This window comes from Podarcis vaucheri (assembly GCF_965113315.1).
Source record: "Podarcis vaucheri genome assembly, chromosome: 1".
In the NCBI taxonomy this organism is placed as follows: domain Eukaryota; kingdom Metazoa; phylum Chordata; class Lepidosauria; order Squamata; family Lacertidae; genus Podarcis; species Podarcis vaucheri.
This window is the reverse complement of record NC_138759.1, coordinates 50,492,416-50,515,387: the sequence shown is the minus strand read 5'-3', so window position 1 is coordinate 50,515,387 and position 22,972 is coordinate 50,492,416. Positions and strand designations below refer to the sequence as shown.

General features: G+C 41.0%; 1 protein-coding gene across 4 annotated transcripts in view; it reads left to right on the top strand.

Moving 5' to 3' along the window:
• Window positions 1-22,972, top strand: part of PALS1 (protein associated with LIN7 1, MAGUK p55 family member) — a 53,536-nt gene that overhangs the window by 6,755 nt on the left and 23,809 nt on the right. For 2 of the 4 annotated variants that reach the window (XM_082224993.1, XM_082224996.1), the window contains exons 2-3: window positions 12,664-13,174; window positions 22,168-22,376. In XM_082224993.1, the coding sequence (XP_082081119.1) occupies window positions 12,781-13,174; window positions 22,168-22,376 (603 nt within the window). In that variant the 5' untranslated portion in view covers window positions 12,664-12,780. Of the gene's footprint in view, window positions 1-7,291; window positions 7,358-7,789; window positions 8,006-12,663; window positions 13,175-22,167; window positions 22,377-22,972 lie in introns of all 4 variants that reach the window. The other 2 variants (XM_082224994.1, XM_082224995.1) reach the window with 2 other exon arrangements.

The window sequence follows — 22,972 nt, the reverse complement described above, 5'->3', positions numbered from 1 at the left end:
CCTGTGGTTCTTCAGTTAGCTGAGCACTCACAAGGCAGGCAGACCTTGTTGCCTCACGCCTTCTACCCTGTGGCAGGAGGCATCCCATCGGTTTTTAGCAGATATTCATGACAAGCCCAACTTTTTGGGATGTGAGGTGTAGTGAAGAATTTGCAGGAAGCCTACAAATACTGTAATTCAAATTTGGAAGGGAACTGCAATTCAAATTTGGAATGAAGGGTTATGAGCATGACTCTGACACAGATTCTGAATCAAATCAACATTTTGAAATGTATTTTATAAAGCCCCACATTGCACCGTCAATCAATTTGCAGTTTGGATCCCCCTGCATTTCTGAACGTGCAGGTAGCAGCAGTTAACAGGAGTGCCTTTTATCAATTTTAACTGGAATTCCAGCTGTTTGCATTCCTAAAGTTAGATCTGGACATGGTCATTCATTCCCAGGCCAGCTCCAGGTTCGTTTGGATATACTGCACTTCGTGAGACTGCCTTTGAGGACAGTCTTCAAACTACATTTGATCCAGAATGCTGTGCCAGGCTTGTTGTCTGGGGCTAGCAGGACTGATAATACAATGCCAGTTATGTACCAACTTCTCTGGACATCACTTTTGCCAACCTCAATTCAAAATACCCACTTTGGTCTTCAGAAACGTAAGTTGCCTGTGTTGGGCTGAGGTTCAGAGGAATTATTCTCCTCCAGCCTGAACCTGCTGAAGAACTTGGCTCTACTTTCTAAGTCCTTGTGGTTTTCCACTGATGGTTTGTTTATTTGGGGATGAAGAGACAGGACTTTTTATTGCAATGTCCAAATTATGAAAGCGTCTTCCTAGGCAGGTTTCTGGCTCCTTCACTGCCTGCTTTTAAAGTGCACATTTAAGCCAGTTTTATTTCAGTGGGCATATTTTAATTAGGTCCTTTTAAGATTTATGTTGCTGATATTTTGCTATTTGTTATACGCTTTATTGGATTTCAATTTAATTTGATTTTAAATTGTATTGGCTGCTTTGAATTTATATTGCACAGAATAGGGTGTCATTTTTAACAAATGTATTTCATATTCATGGGCAAAGAAAGCATTCTACAATGGAACATAGGGACAGGGATGGGCAAAATTCATGCTTTCAGGAGGTCCGTTCTTAACAGAACTCCCCCCCCCCCCGGTTTTCCTACTGCACCTTCCTCAAATCTGCTCCAGAGTGTGTGGGGAACTCCTAGAACACATGGGGCACACAGAGGAAGGAGAAAGGGAAATTTTGCTGCACAAATGGAAATCCTTGTGCTAACAGGCCATCTTTCTTAGCATTACTTTGAATACAACTCCTTCTTAGCACTACTTTGGCTACAAAACATTTAGAAATTTACCAATAGGTCCTGCTTTATCAGATGTATTCTGTGGGAGGCTCATGTGTCTGCTTGCTACATTGGATCTGAAGGATAATATTTTAGCTTGACATAGTCCTTCTGTTATATGTATTGGGTGCAACCAATTCAATCTCTGTGTTGCCCTGAGGATTTTCTCAAATTGCAAGGTACATCTTTAGTGGCAGATCATGCATTTTTTTCCAGCCTGCATGATTGGTTCTTCATATGAGTTAAAAAGGGGACTTGCAATTGTCAATCAGACGGTACACTGCTTTGAAGCTGGGTCTTTCCACATACTGGAAACAGTGTCACACTGGAGTGAACAAGAAAGATCCTGTACCTCAGCCTTCCATCGTCTTCCATCCTCCTCCATCATTAGCCATGCTGACTTGGACTGATGGGAATTAGAGCCCTCCGGGTTGGGGAAAATAGCAATGCATTGCTATATGTTGCTTTCCAATTCAATCAAAGCATTCATGCCACAAGTAAACGCTGTCGTCATGCAGGATACCCTCTAAACCTGTGCAGCAATTAACTACAGTCAGTTTGTGCTATTGGATGTCATGGCTTCTATCTCACATCCAGTGCCACATGAGGCTCCCTGTGTGGCTTCCCAAGTTGTGGACCATCTGTCAGGGGTGCTTCAGTTGAGATTCCTACATTACAGGACTAGAGGTTGGACTAGATTACCTTTGGGGTCCCTTCCAGCTCTACAATTCTAAGTTAGACTCGGTGCAGTGGACATACTTTTCTAGTTAATATATCATAGGTCTTGTTACGTCCTACTGGATTGAGGAGCCTAATGTAATAACACTGCATGTAGGGTCTCTAGGGTCTTATTTATTAGGGTAAAGTCTAAGATATGAGGATTCAACAGCAGACATTTACTTATTTTATGCTATCTAAATTTAAAGAAAAAGTTACAAAGAACTATTAACAGGCAAAAACTGGTACACCCCATGAGGTGTGCATTATATGTTCCACTAATCTACTTCAACAAAATTTTAACTTTCACTTAGGTCACATGTGAATTTGAGCTGGATTTTGGGTTGGGGGTGTATATGTGAAAGAGAGAAAGAGGGACAGGTGAGGGAGAGAGAGATGTTTTATAGGAATACTGTCAAGGAGAGAAATGTGTTTCCTGGGATACTTCATAAAATTTAATTAATTAAAACTTTGGCGCTGATCAGTTTGACTGGTATTATATCTATTCATTATACTACTGATATCATTAAACAATGAATTTTTAGGGAAAAAAGATAACAGAAAATGTTAGGTGTGATTTTCATTACAGAAAAGTTTCCAATGCTGAAAATACAGTGGTGCCTAGCAAGACGAAAAGAATTCGTTCCGCAAGTCTTTTCGTCTTGCGAAGCACAGTCCGTCGCAACTGCGCCTCTTCAAGCGGCTTTTTCAAAAAAGCGCAAGACGTTTACGTCTTGCGAAGCAAGCCCATAGGGAAATTCGTCTAGCGAAGCAACGCAAAACCGAAAAACCCTTTCGTCTAGTGAGTTTTTCGTCTTGCGAGGCATTCGTCTTGCGGGGCACCACTGTATGTCATTTGAGTATGTTGCAGTTGCCATTAGACCAAAAAAACCTCACCATTTTCAAGTTCCTGAGTAGGGCAAGGACTCACTCCGATGTTGTGCTAGGCCCATGGGAATGAGTTTCCTTCTTTCTGCTCAACTCAGAGCTAGTGAGCAGTTTGTCTTTGCCATGCTGGCCTCAGAAGGACTTGTTCCCTCTTGAGCCAGATCTTCTCTTTGATGTTACATTGAACTTTAGAGTTGCCTAGTACTCCTTCCAGCTCATTGTGGGAAGAAGGCCTGCCTTTCCTTCCCAGCTCTGAACTGGGTAATGCAAGTGGGGCCTCATCCTTTCAGCCATGCTGGACTGCAAAGTTCAAGCATAACTTCAAAGACATCTATCCCTTCTCCGCTTGGGAGTGTCAAGTCTTTGGTGAGTTCAGGTTTTGGCTGACCTTACTGAAATCCTTAACTGATAGGTTCATATACCTTTTCGTAGTTAAGGTAATACATATATGATTCTAGAAAGATCACAAAGAGAAACACAGAACTGCTTATTTTTCTGAAGTCAGGTAGACTTCACTGAATCTCCTACTGCTTAACAAATGCCTCTAATTGCCTTTACTGGCTATGCTAAGACATAAAACTCCCACTGAACTAAATGATAGACTTAAAAAGTAAGAAAAGGCTGTGTTTTTATTTCTCAGTTTAACCTTCTCTTCAGCTGATAATGCAGCATTCCTAAAACCACACTTAGAAGTCTTATCTTAATTCCAGCCAAATGGTAAACATAAATGACGTAGCTATGTATCATTCTGATAGGTAAGTCAAAACTGGCTTCCCATGTGCAGTTGAAGCAACGATGGCACTGGAAATTCCCATGTTATAAAGAGAATTCTGCTTCATCTAGTGCACTGAAAAATGTGGTATGTCATGAGAGAAATAGTTGTCTCTGAAGCTTGCAAAATCTGATGTCATTGCGCTCTCAAAGTTCTAGTAAGTGTAAAATGAATGGAATGAAACTGAAGTGATGACTAACAATAACCACTCCTGCCTGAAACGGGAGTAGCCGAATCCTACTGTTCCTAGCTGACATCATCAACTGATTGATGGTCTCTTTCTTGTAAAACCCTAAAATATTCAGGAATGTCCCAGGTTATAAATTGCTTTATGATCCTCTTAACAATTTTATTAGTCTCTTGAGTTGAGAAGTGGTTCATAATTCCTATTTCATTTATCCTAAGAATAGTCCTGTGAATTATTTTTTATAATACTTTATTAATTTTCCATTTTATATTATTTAAATATAATCTTATTTTTTAACACTATTAGTTGCTCATATGAGCTAATCAACTTCCCTCCCTCCCGCCTCATGGTTACCATAATTCCTTTCTATGTCATAGCATTTGTTTACATTTCATCCATTTCTATTGCCCCATTTTAAAATATTTGTGTAAAAAGGTATAAATCGGAAATTTTACAAGTCTTCTTAAGTCAGTACTGCTAGTGTTGTTAATTGGTTGCAGTTGTCCTTCAAATATTGTATAAATTTGCCCCAGTCTTTTTGGAAAGTTTGATCACGTTGGTTTCGGATTTTCCTGGTCAGCTTCGCCAGCTCTGCGTATTCCATCATCTTCGTCTACCACTCTTCAATCGGTAATTCCTGTTGCTTCCGTTTTGGGGCTAGCAAAGTCCTCACTGCCGTTGCTGCATATCTAAACAGTTTTTGGTCTTTCTTTGGAATTTCTTCAACTACTATACCCAATAAGAATGCTTCTGGTTTTTTGACAAACGTACTTTTGTACATTTTCTTTAACTCATTATTTATCATTTGCCAGTAAGCCTTTACTACATATCCACCACATATGATAGAAATTCCCGTCCTTTTCTTTACATTTCCAACATTTCTTCTCTTTTGTCTTATATATTTTAGCAAGTTTAGTTGGTGTTAAATACCACCTATACATCATTTTCATAATATTTTCTTTTAATGTGCTACAGGCAGTAAATTTTATTCCTTCATTCCATAACCTTTCCCATGCCTCTAACAAATAGTCCTGTGAATTAAGCCATTACTTCCATTTTACAGATTACAAACTGAGGAGGCTGTGGTCTCAAGGTCCATCAGGTGCTCCAATGGCTCAGATTTAATGCAGTTCTGGGCTGTGATAGCCATGAGGCATTTGAGAATTATATAGGAAAATCTTACATATGATTGTAGCTTCAGTGTATAATTTAACCTTCAACGGGGTGGGGAACCTTTATAAAATAAAATGCCTTAAACCTGGCCCAACAGCATATAGTTGCCCCAACGCCCATGCAGTTGTTTCAACAAAATTGTCACAATCTGGCTGCTGCATTTTGCACTAACTGCAACTTCTAGTCAAGAGTTGACACACATAAGAGTGCATTGCAATAATCAAGTCTTGAGGTTGCATTGCATATATCACTGTAGCCATTTGTGGCATATCAGCCAAAGCTAGTAGAAAGCACTCCTAGCCACTGAAGACACTTGGCCTCCAGCATCAGCAATCGAGAAGTACTCTTAGCCTAACAGCCTGCTTCTTCAGATGTAGTTCAACTCCATACTGAACATGCAGTTGATCAGACCTAGGAACTGTTCACATATAGGACTTCGATCTTACCAGGAGTGAGGTTTTTTTTATATTCACCACTCCAGCCCACCTCTTAAGTCCAGGTACTGGCCAAGGACTTGTGCAGTAATACCTGATTCAGATGTTACAGAGAAATAGAGATGTGTGTCATCAGCATACTGATGACTCTGTGTCTGTGACCCAAATTACCTAATGACTGCACCCAGCTGCTTCATATAGAAGTTAAATAGCATTTGGGGAAGGGGCACTGCAGCATCCTACAACACAATTGCAAAGGAGCTGAAAGGCAGTCATCCAATGCTTACTGTCTAGAAATGATCAAAGAAGTAGTGGAACCCCCTGTACTGTGTCCCCAACTTGCAGAGGTAATCCAGGAGGATTCCATCGTTCATGCTATTGAAAGCTGCAGCAAAAGTCAAGCAAGAGTAAGAGTAGCACTCACTAATCCCCCTAAGACAGTGGTTCTTAAAGGATGTGGCGCACCACAGGTGTGGCAGGAGAGGATAGCAAGTGTGGTAGGAATATTCAAGGACAATCAAAGAAACATTTAAACATTTCAGTGCAGTATAGTTAGTATTTTAAAAAAATTTTTTAAAAAAATCTGTGATCAGAAACGGTACCCATGCCTCTCTCCAAGAGCATGGGCTATTATTCTACAGTTCTCCACGACATATTGTGAACAGGGGTTTTCAACTCTGACAATTATGAAAGATCAGAAAAGAGAAAGGCTTCTTTGTGGTGTTGAGGAGATGAGTGTTTATCTCACATTAGACCTAATATAAATGAGATTACCCAGCAAAAGGAAGCTCCCACCTCTCACTGAGTTTGTATAATACTTAAGGTACATATGTGAGAGGCTTGTTTATAATTATATTTTGAGAATGATTCATGTTCTTATGTAGCTGCGTTCTTTTATACTTTCTGGATGTCTCATGGTCATATTATAAAGTAGTTGTGTTCTATGTGTTTTAGCACTGCTAGGGATTGTTTCTTTTTGTTTTCCAATGTATTTCTTATCAATAAAAAATTCTGTGTGGCACAAGCAAATTTTTATTCTGAAGGGGGGGGGTCCAGAGAAGCAAATTGCCAGGAGCTAAGGAGCAGCTAACCATGATGTTGAACTGTTTTGGAAGAAGGTTTGGATCTGAAGTGTCTCTTGCATTTGTTCATAGAGAAGTTGTCAATTCTCCCCCATCCCTGGTGTCCCATACTGTAACCACTCTTGGTAGCCCTTTGATCATCAAGTGGATTTTTGGAGGACATGAAAGGCTGTACCAAGAAATGGGGTATGAAAAGCCACTGTGTTCATGAATCACTGTGTGTTGTTCTTTGGAACAGTGTTTAAAATTCGCCATGTGCATTTTGTTCCTGGCTATCGGCACTTGCAACCAAGTGAAGATGCCTAGGTTCCAGGATGGTGCCTGACGTCTCCACCTTCTGGAGGTGCATGCTTGGGGATGCTTGGATCTTGACTGTTTTCACACACTAGCAACACATCCTGTAGAATTCTATTCATTACATTTTATCTGCGCAATCAGAATGAATTTCAGGAACCAAAAAGTCATATTGAAAAATACCACATTTGAACCGACTGGCCCCAAAATGGCAACTAGGCATTCCATTTTGGCAACTGTAACTCTGGTTTGGCACCTAGCTTATATATCTGAGTTTCTAACACTGCTTTGGAGCCAATCAGAATGGGTTTCACAATATTTATAAGTGAGACCTATAACACTTAATTGCATTTTCTAAGAGGTGGCATTGAAAATGTCATTTTACCTGTGCCAGGAAACTGATGTCTGATCCTCCAGGTTGTATTATTGATTGGTTGGAGAAACTAGAACTACTTTGTAGGTGGGTAGACTCTTTCCCCCCCTTTGTGAATAAGCTTTACAGGAAATGAATAGTGGGGATATCTGTTCATGGTGATTGGAAGACCAATAAATCAGCTGAACTGTTAAGCAGTTCACTCTTCAAGGTTTTCTAAAGTGCACACTGCATTAGTATAAGTGAACCTGATAGTTTACACTTTTAAATTAAATCTACAATTATTATTATTATTGCCTATCACATAAAGTGAATTTTCACCTGAGTCAGTATTAAGTGGTCTCAGATAACTGACGTAAATAGAGCAGATAGTTTACGTGCTGTTCTTTAGAGGTTTTGACATCATTACTTCTACTTACTAGGAAGCTTTAGCCATCTGCCAACTGAGCTTGATACAGCTAGTAGGAAGATGTAGTACAGCTTTGCATATGAGTAATCATCTAATTTTCTGTTTAACAGGCTTAGGATGCTAATCACTGTTACCTGACTTCAGTAGAAAAGAATCTGAGAAGACAGAGGAATGGCTCGTTGCGATTTCATGATTTAAGTTTTTTCTTTGCACAAGTTGCAGGCTAGCTGGCAGAGCTGTTGCTATGGAAACAAACAGTCAGCTCCTGAGAGTGCCAATGGAATGCTAATCTGGTATAAATGAGGAGTTCCAGCTGCTGCCCAAAGGTGGGAGACATGAGAGAGGAAATGAAGGGAATTAAACCATGTTCCATTATTTCAGTATATATCTACTCAATATTGATTGGCATCTTTTTCAGGATCTATCTACTCAATGTTGGCATCTTTTTATATGAGCTTCAAAGACTTCAGTAGCTGGAAATAAAATGCTTCCATTATAGATACAAAAATTAAAGTCTTCCGTTAGTGTGGTCATTTCTCACCATCTATGTATTTTAGATGTTTACTAGAAATTATGAAGTGACTTTGAACTCAATGTTGTTCTTAGTTAGTGCAATAATCGGGCTGTGTAGATTGGTGCACTGGTGTGATTAATCAACATTCTTCAGTCACAGATTTAAGTCCTGCTAAATTGGTGAGACTGACAACAACCAAGGAGTTGATTTGGGACTCTTAGTGTTGTTCTCCAACTCTTTCCAACAAATTCTAAATTTGATTAAAAATAATGCTCTCTTTCCTTTTACAGAAACTGTATTGTGGTATTACTTGTTTAATTAAATTAATTAACTGCACATCTATAATGACCTTTGAACTTGTTTGTATTTGAAGACATCTTGCTCTGCTGTACCATTGAAATCAATATGCTCAGATTCGATGTGCAAGAAAACCTTTAAAACAATTCTGAGTAGTACTTATTATATTTATATACCAACCTTCATGGAGACCACCGGGTGACATAATAATAACAAATACTTTTTTTATTTATACCCTGGCCTCCCTGGCCAGAGCCGGGCTCAGGGCAGCTAACACCAGTAAAATTACAATAAAAACATAATGGAGGGGGGAGAAACCAATTTATTAAAATATGGGTTAAAATACAATTTAAAATGCAGCCTCATTTTAATAGTAGCTCCTAGATAAAAAAAAACCATAAGGGGCAGGAAACATAAGGGTCTGACTGAGTCCAAACCAAAGGCCAGGCAGAACAGCTCTGTCTTGCAGGCCCTACGGAAAGATGTCAAGTCCCGCAGGGCCCTAGTCTCTTGTGACAAAGAGTTCCACCAGATTGGGGCCAGTACTGAAAAGGCCCTGGCCCTTACAACACCTTGGTCTTGCCTTGGTAATGGACTGGATGAGAGCCAACAAACAAGCTCAATCCAGATACGAATGAGGCTCTGTTAGTGGGCAGTTCTCTAGACAGGATGGATGGAAGGTTCCCTGCTCTTGATGGGGTTTCGCTTCCTCTGCAGCAGCGGGTATGTAGCTTGGGGATACTCTTGCATCCTTTGCTGTCACTTGAATCTCAGGTGGCCTCAGTGGTGCAGAGTGCCATCAGCTTCGGCTGGTGGCCTAGCTGTGCCTCTATCTGGAAAGGGATAACCTAATTTCTGTCGTCTGTGCTCTGGTAAGCCTTTGTAGATGGTTTAGAAACTTCAGCTGGTGCAGAATTTGGTGGCCAGGCTGCTCACTGATGCAAGAGGCTTTCAGCATATTACACCAATCCTGGCCCAACTACACTGACTGCTAATTAGTATCCAGGCCCAGTGCAAAGTGCTGGTTTTGACCTATAAAGCCTTAAACAGCTCAGGTCTGCAATACCTCAAGGACCACCTCTTCCCAAATGAAGCAACCCAGACCCTGCAATCATCATCAGAGGCTCTTCATGTCCCTCCTCCACTAGAGATCCAGAGGGTGGCAACATGAGAACAGGCCTTTTCTGCACTGGCTCCCTGGTTGTGGAATGCTCGCCTTAGGGAGGCTTGCCTAGCGCCTTCATTACATATCTTTAGGTCCCAGGCAAAACCTTTCTCTGTAACCAGGCCTTTTAGCCTGATGAAAATTCTGTGGCCTTTTAGATGTGTTTGTGAAAAGAGGGATCTTGGTTGGATTAGATTAGATTAGATAATTTCTGTTCTTTTGTATTTTTATGTCATGAACTGCCCTGTGAATTTTGGATGAAGGGTGGTGTGTGTGAGAGGGAGGGAGGGAGGGAGGGAGGGAGAGTAATCCTGGGCCATTAGCTGTGCTGATGATTACTGGAGACCAACATTATCTGGAAAGTCACAGGTTGCCTAACTCTGGCATAACACAAATGGAGTTTTTATAACTTTTAAATTGATCCTAATAATTTAAATTTAATTTAAATTTATCCTTATGTTTTTCATTTTTAGTCTAATGAATCAATGTGATTTATAAATAGACCATTTTACTTAAAATCTTTATTTTTCTGGCTTATTTCATAGTAAAATCATGAAATATCTCCCAGTTTCTCTTGTACATTCATGCTCTATAGACAAAATAGCTTGGTGACTTACTTCTGCTTGCTTACCCTTTATGAACTAGACATTTACTTACACATATTTGAGCTTGTAAAACCTAGTAGCTGGAATGACTTCTACTGTTCCTGAGACCAGTGTCCCTGACTGTTAGTGTGTTTTTCTCACCCACCAACTTTCTCTCTCCTGTCAATCCACAAGGAATCTTGCTTAAAGAATGCACTTGCAAATCAATATAGTCCTGGTTATTTATGATTCTTCAGATTTTGTAGTATTACACTTTTAATTTAATCATTCAGCTTGTAGTATAACGTTAAACATAGCATGTTTTCTTTATTGCTAATTACTAAGACCAAGGCCGATGTACTCCTCCAGATTCTATCATTTATTTTAAGTAGATGGGAGTAAAGGGAATTAAACAGTGTAAACAGAAACTTGTTTTACTAAGTTTGAAACTTTGTCATGGTCAGGCTTTCCTTAACAGCCATCATGTGCTAATTAAATGATGATCACTCAGACCATTCAGCAATAAAGTTTTAAAAAAGTACACCTCCTGTATGTTACATAATTTGAAGCTGGTATCCTATGTTTTTTGCATAAACCACAATATTCAAAATGAGATATGCCAACTGTGGATTGTGAATCAAAGTGGGAAGGAATCCTCCCAGTTTGAAACCAGTGCAGAATAATCATTTTCTAAACTATAAGCTTTGAAGATGGGCATAATGAAACCAAAAACATTTTTAGTCGTTTTAACTGAACTGTTGTTATTCTTCTGAGTAACAAAGGCAAATGAGAGAGGTCAGAAACTGATAATGGTGGCCTACATGGTGGCCTACAACAGAGGCATAGTTAACCTGAAGCTAGGTAACAGAACAATCTAAAGGACTAGCCAGGAACAGCAGAATAGGACAGGGTGGCAGATCCACAACTGCATCTAAAGTCCTACGCCTTCTACCAGCCTTGGTAAAAGGTGTGGAGGAGAGGGCAGTTGTTCCTGACATTTTTTGCTGCATTAGTTCCATTAGTCATTGCCACCAGTGGGAACATTGCTGGTGGTAGCATGCACTTTTCCAAACTTTCATTGGACATGACAGGGTTCCTTTATTGTGGTAGAGTTAGTAGCTCCCACCAGCAGGCAGATCAGGGGTTAGAATTGCTGTCTTAGTTGAGGGAAAACTGTGAGCCTTGAAAACTCATAGGAGGGAAATAAGGAAGCTCTCAGTGATTCCTAAAGCAAGGACTTTTACTGATGGGAAAATCTATGTGATAAAATTAGAGTAACAAACTTCCTGTAAATTAAATCTTCAGAACCTCCACATGCGGTCGGAATGCCTTAAAATCAAATCCTTCTGGACAGCAGTCCTACAAGAAATATGCAAAATAACTAAACAGGTATTAGAACACACTCCAGAACTGGCTGTAGTGAACATCTTCCAAGATAATAATGCCCACTCACATTATAAAGAGCTCATAACCCACCTTCTCTCAGCAGCCAGAAGCATCATAGCCAGACACTGGAGAGACCTGTCGGAAGTAAGCATAGACCAATGGTATCAAATAGTATGGGAAAAGCCTTATTAGAAAAACTAACCAATAAACTGAAACTGACACGGAGACAAATAGGAGACGACGCCTTCACCCTGGTATGGTTGCCCTTTATCACATACGTAACCCAACAAGACAACAAGAATCCGCTGACAGCATGCAAACCATTTTGGCTAACCTGACCCAAAAATACACACACACACACACACCCCACTCACAAACAAAAACAAATCTCACTACAGCCAACCAAAGATAACCTACCACACCTTAGGCCCCACCCCCAACCTCTCACAGCCAAGGAAGTAAACAAGCAAATAGTAAGAGAACCCATACAAGTGATGCTGACACAAAACCCCACACAAACACTGAATAGAAGAATTGCCACCTGACCCCACCCCTATCACCATTCCCCCCTCTTTTCTTCCTAACCTCAAACTCTGTGCAACACTCACGTCTCACAACAAATGAAACTGATCTGAAATAAAATACAGCTTGAAAAAAGACAATGCACATATTTTGGTAAACAAAGAAATCTTTAATAATTTTTTTTAAAAAAGAACAACTAATTACTAAATCATATTATGTTGTCCTTATCCAAGTACCGATTCACCTGTGTGCATTGCACATACAGCCTTGGGAACTTTTAGGTTACCTGCTGGTTTTGAGGGTCCTTCCCTTCCTCTGCCAGTGTAGTTATCTGCATTTGTACATGTAGCAGTGTACAAATTCGCCCACAATATGAGCAATTGGCTTTTTACCTTGGAGGGAGAATGTGGAAATCTCTGTACCCAAGTATTTCTGCTAAATTTACTGATAGCAACTGAATGTAACTGTAACATTAGGTGAAGTTAATTTTATTGTGCTGTTTTTATATTTTCTCAGATTTTCTTGTTGGAAATTTATTTTCATCTTGATCTGGTGACGCATATGAAGAACTGGTTCATGCTATAATGGATTTTAAGTGGTACCTTCAGGAAAATAGGCCTTATAATAGAGTTTATGTCTGACAAGTGGTACGACTTACTGCATACAACAATGACAACCTCTCATATGAATGGGCATATAACAGAAGATTCTGACAGTGAAACAAAAAATGTGGATCTTGAGGAGCCTCAGAGGCACAGAGAGATGGCTGTTGATTGCCCTGGTGATCTGGGAACCAGGATGATGCCACTGCGGAGGAGTGCTCAACTTGAGCGAATTAGACAACAACAAGAGGACCTAAGGCGAAGGCGGGAAGAAGATGGAAAGAAACAGGAACTGGACCTTAATTCTTCTATGCGGTTGAAGAAGCTAGCTCAAATTCCTCCCAAAACTGGAATAGACAACCCTATGTTTGACACAGGCGAAGGAGTTATTCTAGAGAGCCCACATTGTGCTGTGAAAATCCTAGGTATGTATAACTTGGAATGAAACTTTTTAATGAAACTCCTGCTGGTGCCAAATGCTGCAGCTACTCAGTTGATGGGGATAGACTCTCACCAGCACCTAACTCTGGTGCTCAGAAATTTTTCACTGGCTGCCCATATGCTACCAAGCCAAGTTCAGGGGGCTTGTATTAATTTACAAGGCCCTTAACAATTCGTGTCCAGGATACCTCACAGATCTCTTAATCACTTGTATCCCTAAATTGAACACAGGTCTTCAGGGGAGTCACTGTTAGCGGTTCCCCAAGGATCATATACACAGCCCATAACCACCAGGTTCCGTGTGTTTAGAACTGTGGGCCCAATTTTGTGGAACTTCCTTCTGGTTGATGTCAGACAGGTCCCCTCCCTACTGAACTTGCAGCATCTAATGAAGACTTTTTTCCCCCCCAGCAGGCATTTCATTTGAAGTTTGATGTTAATGGTTTTAATTGATTTTTACTTTTTGTATTGTATCATTGTAAACTACTTAGAGACAATTGTAGTATAGCAGTATAAATTGTTCAAATAAATAAAATTTAGGAACCATGTGCTCTGCAGGATAACATTTGGAGAGCGCTTTAAAATGCTGCTTTTATATTTGTTTTAAGTTCAGAAAGCATTTCAGAAACTTACTAGGCAAAGCACATGCCATGCATGAATATGAAATGCATACTAATGAGAGTGAACAACAGAGAGGCTCTAAGCAAAATGTTTGTATTGCAAATAAATTAATGCAAATCTAACATACTAAGATGTTAAGGAGAAATACATGGTAAGCCAAACAGCCATGCCTGGGGAGACACCAGGCAAAGGACAACAATAATATTTGCTATGCCTGACAGGACTGGAAGTTAACAGTTAAAAATTAGTGTTGCTATACATGAACAAGCAACAAAGCTACTCCCTGGGCACATAACAACAACAATCCTATTATAGCTTAGCCAAAGTATGTATAACTGAAATAATCACACATTTACCCTCTGTTTATTCCACCTCCATTTTTCCCATTCCTGAAGCCCTTAGTGTGAGGACCTGTCAAGAAACATGTACATGGATAGTGCTGTATAAATTAATAACTAAATGATAGTGCAGAATTTATGAAAGCAAATATCTATTCCCCTAGGTTTGGACTATATTCCTATATACATTCCTACTGATGGGCATATTATTTGAGTAAAATGATGACCTAATATAATTGTTGGAGTAAATTAAGTGTAAAGCAGTAAGATATCTAAAGGTGGTTAAAGGTAATTTTCTAGCTGCTATAATGTTAGACTGAAAGTTTTCTTTATATTATGGGAGTTGATAAATCACACCAAACTGGGTTGTGCAAATTCTTATCTAGTTCATTTTCTGTCTCTTCAACACCTAAGTCTCTAGTTGCAGTGACCTCTGGAGGCAAAGCAGTGGCTATAACGATAGCATGTCAAGTCAGACATCATGCCACACAAGTTATGATTTGCAATCCACCTCAAACCATAATCATATATGCACTAATAAGAATTGGCATTCAAAAGAACCAGGTTTGTTATGTAGCTAAAATAGCACCATCCAAACACAAGAGAAGATACAGTGGTGCCCCGCAAGACGAATGCCTCGCAAGACGAAAAACCCGCTAGACGAAAGGGTTTTCCGTTTTTTGATGCGCTTCGCAAGACGAATTTCCCTATGGGCTTACTTCGCAAGACGAAAACGTCTTGCGAGTCTTGCAATTTTTTTCTAAGCCGCTAATAGCCTTTTAGCCGCTAATCCGCTAAGCCTTTAATAGCCGCTAAACCGCTAATAGCGCTAAGCCGCTAATAGGGTTGCTTCGCAAGACGAAAAAACCGCTAGATGAAGAGACTCGCGTAACGGATTATTTTCGTCTTGCGAGGCACCACTGTAGAAGCAGGGTTGATAGATTCCCACATATTGCAGAAATATGGTAACATTTTACAACTAAACCTTAAGGGAGGAACCCACACAATGCTGACTGGTTTGCAGGATGGGCACAGAAAAGGGGGTAAATGAAGAGGATTAAGGCTTGAACAGGAGCACTCTACACTGAAACATTTTCTTGTAGTCCGTACCCGTAACTTGATTTGCGGTTTGCTAGCCAGTTGCTAACTATCCTTTGCCAATTCAGACATCTCATGCAACCATGATTAAGTGTCAGTAAATATGGCTGGGTAGATCATCTGAACTGTTTTGTAGTAAGGAACTTGGGTAAAATTGCCGCTGGACTTAAAAGAAAATGTTTCTGGAACAATACATGGTTTTAATGAAAGTAGCTACATCCATCATAGGTAATCACAACAATATAGATATGCACTTTTACTTTCATCTGCAACAAATGATTTGTTAGCTACAATATAATAGTGTTTCAATTCTTCAGTTCAGTTACTGTTACTTTGCATCAATTTTATAAATTGTTGACCTGTGTTGCCTTTAAAGGCATTGGTTGTATTTTAACTTTATAAACATGACTTAGAGCAGGGGTCAGCAAACTTTTTCAGCAGGGGACTGGTCCACTGTCCCTCAGACCTTTGGGGGGGGGGAATGATGCAAGAGCACCATGAGCCCCGGTGGCTGCTTACCTGTGACTTGTGAGCGGCAGGGGGTGGCGGGGCGATGAGCGCGCAAAAGGGTGGCCGCTTGAGTGCTGCTGCTGGCACCAACAAACCCCCCCTTCCTCCTCTAGGCAGGGCGGGGAGAAGCCAAGAGGAGGGAGGGAGGAGCCACCGCCCTCGTGTGAGGGAGAGGAAGGGAGAGGGAGAGGAAGGGAGAGGGAAAGATCACGCGCTGGCGATCCACGCGGCAATTCCCGGACTGTCCGCAGGCCGGATCCAGAAGGCAATTGGGCCTGATCCAGCCCACAAACCTTAGTTTGCCTACCCATGACTTAGAGCAAGCAGTCTGAACCTGTTGCTGTGGTGATGAGAAGATATTTAATTTGAGAAAATGCTACAGTTGTGACTTGATTTTTGCAGACCAGTAACCAGTCTTGGATACAGCATATGTAGGGGGTCCAGTATCCATTCTCTTAATTCTTTATTTCATTAAAAGATTCTGCTTTCTGTAGCCAAAGTCCTAACCAATGCCCAGGCATTGTTTCCCCAAGCTTAATTTTTCATAGCATTCCGCATGGAAATGCTGCAGAATTGTTATGTGGATCTGACTGCATTCTGCCTTATGGATTTTACTCATGAGAGTGTTCTGCTAAATTCCTGGCAGTTACAGTGTCGTGCAGGGAGGATTAATATATGTGAAAGCCCATCACAGCAGGTGTGGAATGGCTTAATCTCTGCTGAGAGAGAACCCATCCAAGGATGGCTTTCACTATTTGGAAAAGCTCTGCCAGATGGGACTTCATGGAGACATTGGCAACTGTCACCAAAATACAGCCTGAGTAGCATTCACAGCCTAGGCATTGGTTAGGACCTACTAGTCGGCAACGCTCTTGTTCCATGTGTAGTCCTTCTTGATACCATTTACCATACATGTTGGTTCTGTAGGGTGGCAAGCCACTGAGGCTGGCTTGAGCGTGCTTACAGATTAGTCCCATCAGTTCATTCTGATGGTTTGTGGGGAGAAAGTCCCAAAGGTTTAGAATTCTTTTCGTTGCATCCAAATCTTTAACATTAACTTGCTAAAGCAACATTCAGAATAGGGATTTCCTTCAGCAGGGGTGGAAAGGATTAAACGACATCTGCAGGGATTATGGTTTTTCACCTGTTTTAATATTTTTTTACTCTGTCTTTCTTCAGTCTCCAGTAAAATAAGACTGACATTTTATGCATTAGTGCATAAATACTAGAATAAATACTTGCTAATTTGAGGAACTAGTAGGGGAAATACTCACATTTATGTGAAATTTTGCAGATCACATGTAAGTGAGGTCTCAAGTCTTCAAAGTAGTTGTGCTTACGAGTAGCTGAATATTGACATCTTTAAATTTCAAAGGGTAGAAGAAAATAAGCACTAAAGAACTGCACTGTGTATTTATAGCATGGATTTTTCTGTAAGCGTGTCATATTTTCTGCTTTCTAGATTCAACATTTGACACTTTTGCTGAACTTCAAAACAAAATTCTAGCTTGCTCTGAAAGCTGTCAAACTTGGTTTAAATGTGTGGCTGTGCAAAGAATTCTATATCTTTTATTTTATTTTATTTTATATTTTATTTTATTTGGAAAGAAGCAGCATATAACTGCTATTGTACTCCAGGAATGTGGCAGTTTGCTAACATTGTTCCTTCCCTCACTAGTTTGTCATATGAGTACTTTTCCTCAAAAATCACAAATGAATAAATCAAACACTTCACCCATTGATATACCGTACTTTTCCATCTATAAGACTCCCCCATGTATAAGACACCCCCCCCCCGTTTTGGGGGACTCAGTTTTAAGAAAATGAGAGGAGATAGCACAAAGTTGTTGAGCTCCCCCCCCCCCCACAGCTGCGGGCAGGAAACACTCTCTAGATCGTTTCCCTCATGCTGTGGCATCGGGGGACGTTGCGCTCCCGCCAGCCAGCCGGTTGGCTGGAGTGCAACTTCCCCTGATGTTGCTGCATGCGGGAAACAATCTAGGGAGTGTTTCCTGCGCACAGTGGCATCGCGGGAAGTTGCACTCCAGCCAACCGGCGGACGGGTGTGTCACTCCCCCCCCCATGCCACTATCTGTGTAGTGGATGACGCCAGTTTTTTGACATGATTTTTGAGTTAAGAAACCTCGTCTAATACACGGAAAAATACGGTATTACTGTTCTGTATGTTAAGCATAAGTGATTCTGCATTTTTAATAACACATACTCACACAGGACTATTGTTTCTGTTTGCATTTGTATTTTTCTTCAGGATGCAAGTTGGCTATAGTTTGAATTTTGTTTTTCAAGGAAGAAAGCAAAAAAAAAACAAAACCCTGCAGCTATTCCCTCCTCTTCCTCATTTTTTTTTTTACTTTAAATATAGCTGCTTTTAGATTTTGTCATATTTAAATCATGCATGCATTGCCTTGGGTTGTAAATTTCCAAAAGAAAATGGTCCTTTCACCTGTTAATTACTAGTGATGTTCCCAAATAAGAATTTGCTTCAGAGAGCAGGGCATATATTATTGCCTGTCCTACTCTTCAGAGATGCCTAGTTCAACATTTATTTAATATGACCCAGCACAATTTCCTCTGCCTCCTTCAAATCTGCTTTCCTGTCATGCTGAAAAGGAATCCTCCCCTTAGTTGCACTTCTGTTTATTCTCTGGTATTAATTTGAGTGATATGCACATTGGATGTCTACCCTGTTGCTGCTGAAATCAGAAAATATAGAGTATCGCATAAGGTAAAAGTAACAGTTCCAAAGTATTGAGAAGAAATCTTGCTTTATTGTGAGTAAACCATGTTCTCTTCAAGTTTGGGAGAGGAAGAGTGGGCAGCTTTTTCCTTCTGCTAGCATATCTTTGTACTTATTGAGATGCTTCTCTGCTTCAGACCTTTGTCCACCGTCAGCATGAGAGAAGAGCTAAAAAGCTCCTGTACATATACAGAATACCATTTGTAGTACTTTTTGTGCCAGCCTATGTTTTCTTTTAATTCTGAAAAGCTGTGGGGAGTAAATATTAATGTATGACTCATCGCTTTAGCTAGAAAATGGGAGTTATTGTGATGGATCTATATTTTTAAGACCAACATACCAAATCTAGAATTAAACTTGTAATGCCTATGTTGCTGTTTGTGAAGCCAAGATAGAGTAGGGTTGTCTTTACTGTATGAGAACAGTGGAATGTTTTTGCTCTTTTACCTTTTCAACATTCACTCTTATTGCAGTCCTTTAGCCTCTTAAGGTGTTCATATTTTGTGAGAAGAGGTGGTGCTTGAGGGAAATTCTCCCCCCCCCAACACATTCTGTGTGTGTGTTGTGGGGGGGGGGCAGCCTTCATGCTCTGTTCTGGGTTCTTTGAGCTGCCAGAGTTCATATCTGGAAGAGAGAGAATACAGGAGCACAAGAAGTGTTATAAGAGCCTTGTTTTTGTTGGGAGGAGGTGCTTATGCAGAAGAGGCAAAATGCTAAGCAGGCTAATGTACCCATCACATGTGTATTAATAATTTCTGAGGGTGGGGCAGGGCGAGAGAAATATTTCTGCAGAGTTAAAATTACACTGCAATTATGGGTACAAATTGCCTATCAATTCGTATTAACATATTAAACTGGCTTGCGTGTCACATTAAACCATAGGTTAGCTCAAAAGACTCTGCTTCACTCCTCCCCTGCTCCTTTCATTAGTGTGCTAGGAAACAAACAAACCAGAGGCTTCTCTTTCCACAATATGTGAACCTGTGCTCATGGTTTCTTTTTCTCCCAACAAACTACAATGGTAAACTCATTGACTTTAAATCAGAGTTTATCCTATGGTTTAAAGTGACATATGAACCAGGTCATTCACTTCCAATATAGTATGTCTTTTGGCGACTTTTTATGTTGCCTTTCATTAAATGTTTCTGATAAAATATGCATGCCACCTGTGTCTAGATATTACTTACCGTATTTTTCGCCCTATAGGATGCACCGGCCCATAGGACGCACCTAATTTTGGGGGGGGGGGAATAAAGGGGAGAATATTATTTTCCCCCCCAGGTGCGGGGCTGGGGCGGGGAAAGCCCGAGCTTCCCCCGACCCCAGCCCCCAGAACATGCAGCTCTCCACAAGCGTGGGAGCCCAGCGCCGGGCTCCCATGGCTTGCAGAGAGCTGCGCAAAGCTAAGCCTGGGCACGCTGCGCCTCCGCCCTGTCCCCCAAGCTTGCGGGGCTGGCGGCAGGGAGAAGTGGGCTTCTCTCCCCCCCCCCCGCCAGCCTCCGAACCAGGTTGGGGGACAGCGGGAAGGCGCAGCGCGCCTCCCCTCTATCCCCCAGCTTCTGGGGCTGGCGGGGGCAGGCGCGCGCTTCTCCCCCCGCCAGCCTCTGAACCACGGGAGACAGCGGGGTGGCGCGCTGCGCCTCCCCGCTGTCCCCCAGCTTGTGGGGCTGGCGGTGGGGCTTTCCTGAAGCCTGGAGAGCGAGAGGGGTCGGTGCGCATTCGCCCCATAGGACACACACACATTTCCCCTCCATTTTTGGAGGGGAAAAAGTGCGTCCTATAGGGCGAAAAATACGGTACTTTTAAACCCTTCTAAAGAATGAATCTTTACTACTTTTCAAAGTACAAAATGAGATAAAAATCATTTATGTTCCAATGAGAGTTCACAACTCAAGAATTCATTTTCTGTTCTCTTTTCCTTTCATATTTCAGGCTGTGTGTGTGTGTGTGTGTGTGTGTGTTGTGGAATGATAGAGCTATCTCTGCCTTATCCTCTACTCCTCCTCCCCCACAATTAAACTATTTGGCTTTAAGCCATAAGAAAGTTGTGACTTTTACATCCATAGAACTGACAACAGTGCATAATTTATCTTCCTTTGTGTAATCATCTGAGTATATAGCACAGTGGTGTTATGAACCCTTTCTGTTCAGGAAAAACAGTCTCATGAGTGTGAGCAGTTCTGAATTAAGTTGTGTGGGACACCCAGAAGAAGTGGCATGAAGTTCCAGGGAGGAATAGGATCCTAAAGCAAGTGCTGCTACTACCAAACAAGACCTACATAGACTGTTCCTTGATCGTGGACCCTTAGTGATCTACCGTATTTCTCGCTTTATTAGATGCAACGGACGATTGGACGCACCTAGTTTTTAGGGGAGGAAAACAAGAAATAAGAAAGCAATGCAAAGCATCCTGAGCTAAGAGGGAGCACTCCTCCATCTTTGCTCAGGAGGCTTTGCTGGGCTACCCCTGAAGCCAGGAGAGCAAGCTGGATCAGTGCGCACCGATCCCTCTTGCCCTCCTGGCTTCAGCGAAAGCAAGCCTACTGGCTTTCCTCCCGCAAGAGCCGCACGCTCTTTAAAGGGAGCACAGCTCTTGGGGGCTTTTCTGGGAGGTGGGGGAAGGGACAGAGCCGTTCACTATGGCATAAGCCAAGACAGCCAGCGGGATGGATCCCACTCACTGTCCTGGCTTCCTCTTTTACCTTGCACATCACAGCAAACCACAGTGAGTTGTTTACAATGAACACACTGAACTCTCCTGTTTTGATCTTCCCTGGTATTACATGAGAGAAATAAATCACAATTCCTGACTGAGCATTTTATCTGAAATAGGGTTTTGTTTGCACTCCAAACAAGCCACAATGTGAAGCCAAAGTTTCACTGTGGTTTAGTGCAGAGGTGAGGAACCTCTAGCCCATACGTCATTCTTGGCCCCCAGGGGGTCCAGTTTGGCCAGTGAGGCTATTTTTCCAAAATCATGTCCACCTGTCAATCTGCTGATATCGTGCATGTCATCTGATGCCCAGGAGGGCAGGGTTCAATTTTGCCTTTGCTGTGCACCTGTTTCCAGACAAAGCTGCAAAATTTAATCCCCTGCACATCAGCAGATGACTGAGGGTTAAATCTTGCTCAGTTGGGATCTCTAGCATTTTCCCTGCTGTATAGCAAAGCAAGCAGCCACGGGTTTTTTGCAAGTTGTCTGATTTTTGTAAGCCTTTTCATTAGGAGCCAACTCATGTGTGATGTGGAATTGCAGTAATTAAGTACATTTACATTTAAAACACATCTGAACTTTACTGTGATGTATGAACAGGGCCATTGTGTAATCTACCATTGATCTTACCATACTAATGTTGGAATTTATTGGACACTAATTATGACTTGAAGCAATATGCTAAAAAGCATAGAAAAGATATATTGTTGAATAATAATTTTATACCACTGTTAACTTAGGTTTATCAAGCCCAATATTTATAATAGCAAAAATAATTTGAAAAGGGCAGTTTTAATTTTTTTCCTGCAAAGCCTTGCTCTTCTATTTGTGCCTTTCATCTTATATCATATCCAGTTGTTCAGAATGAGGCTTTTATTTTTTTTGTTTCATTTACCTTATATATTCAGGCTAAGTAATGTATTTCAATTTTCTTTTTAGAAGTTGAGGAGCTTCTATCATCTCTGAAACATGTTCAGCACACCCTGGTAGATCCCCAAAGCCAAGAGGAAATAGCTCTAATTTTACAGCTGGTTCAAAACACCGACTTTCAAAATGCATTTAAAATACATAATGCGGTTACCGTGCATATGAACAAAACCAGTCCACCATACCCACTTATCTCCAATGCGCAAGAGCTTGCACAAGAGGTATGTATAGTGTACATTCCCATCCAATAATGAAACTAGTAGTAGCTTATTTCAAATTGCCAGTCATAGCTATGTCATTAAAATGGGGAGGGGAACCAGCATATAGCCTGTATTACTATCTGTTTTCTTTGTCCAGAAGAAAATAACTTCAGACTCTTGAGAAGGTAGAAGTTTTATCAGTAGAAATGTAAGGTGGCAGACAACAGTGTTCAGTATCCTAATTGATTTAAAAGATATCTCTGTTCTTCTGCAAGCTTCCTCGTTTAGGCTTCGTACTTCGGATACAATTCAATACCCAGGACCCAAAGGATCATCTGACTAGTTATGCATGCCGAAATGGACACTGAGCTTATTACTGTTGTGTCTTAAACAGCAGTCTACCATATCTCATTTCAAATAACCTAAGGAGTCTCCCAAAAGCACATTTTGGTATGGAGTGGTAGTCTGGTCAGAGAAATAGTTTAAAGTTTCACTGTAATCCCCCAAACCCTTGTATGTTCTTAAAGTAGCTCATAAGATCCTGGCCAAAAACTAAATAACATCAGCATGGTATGCTATTCAGCATTGAATTGCTTTTACTAAACTAATAGCCTCTA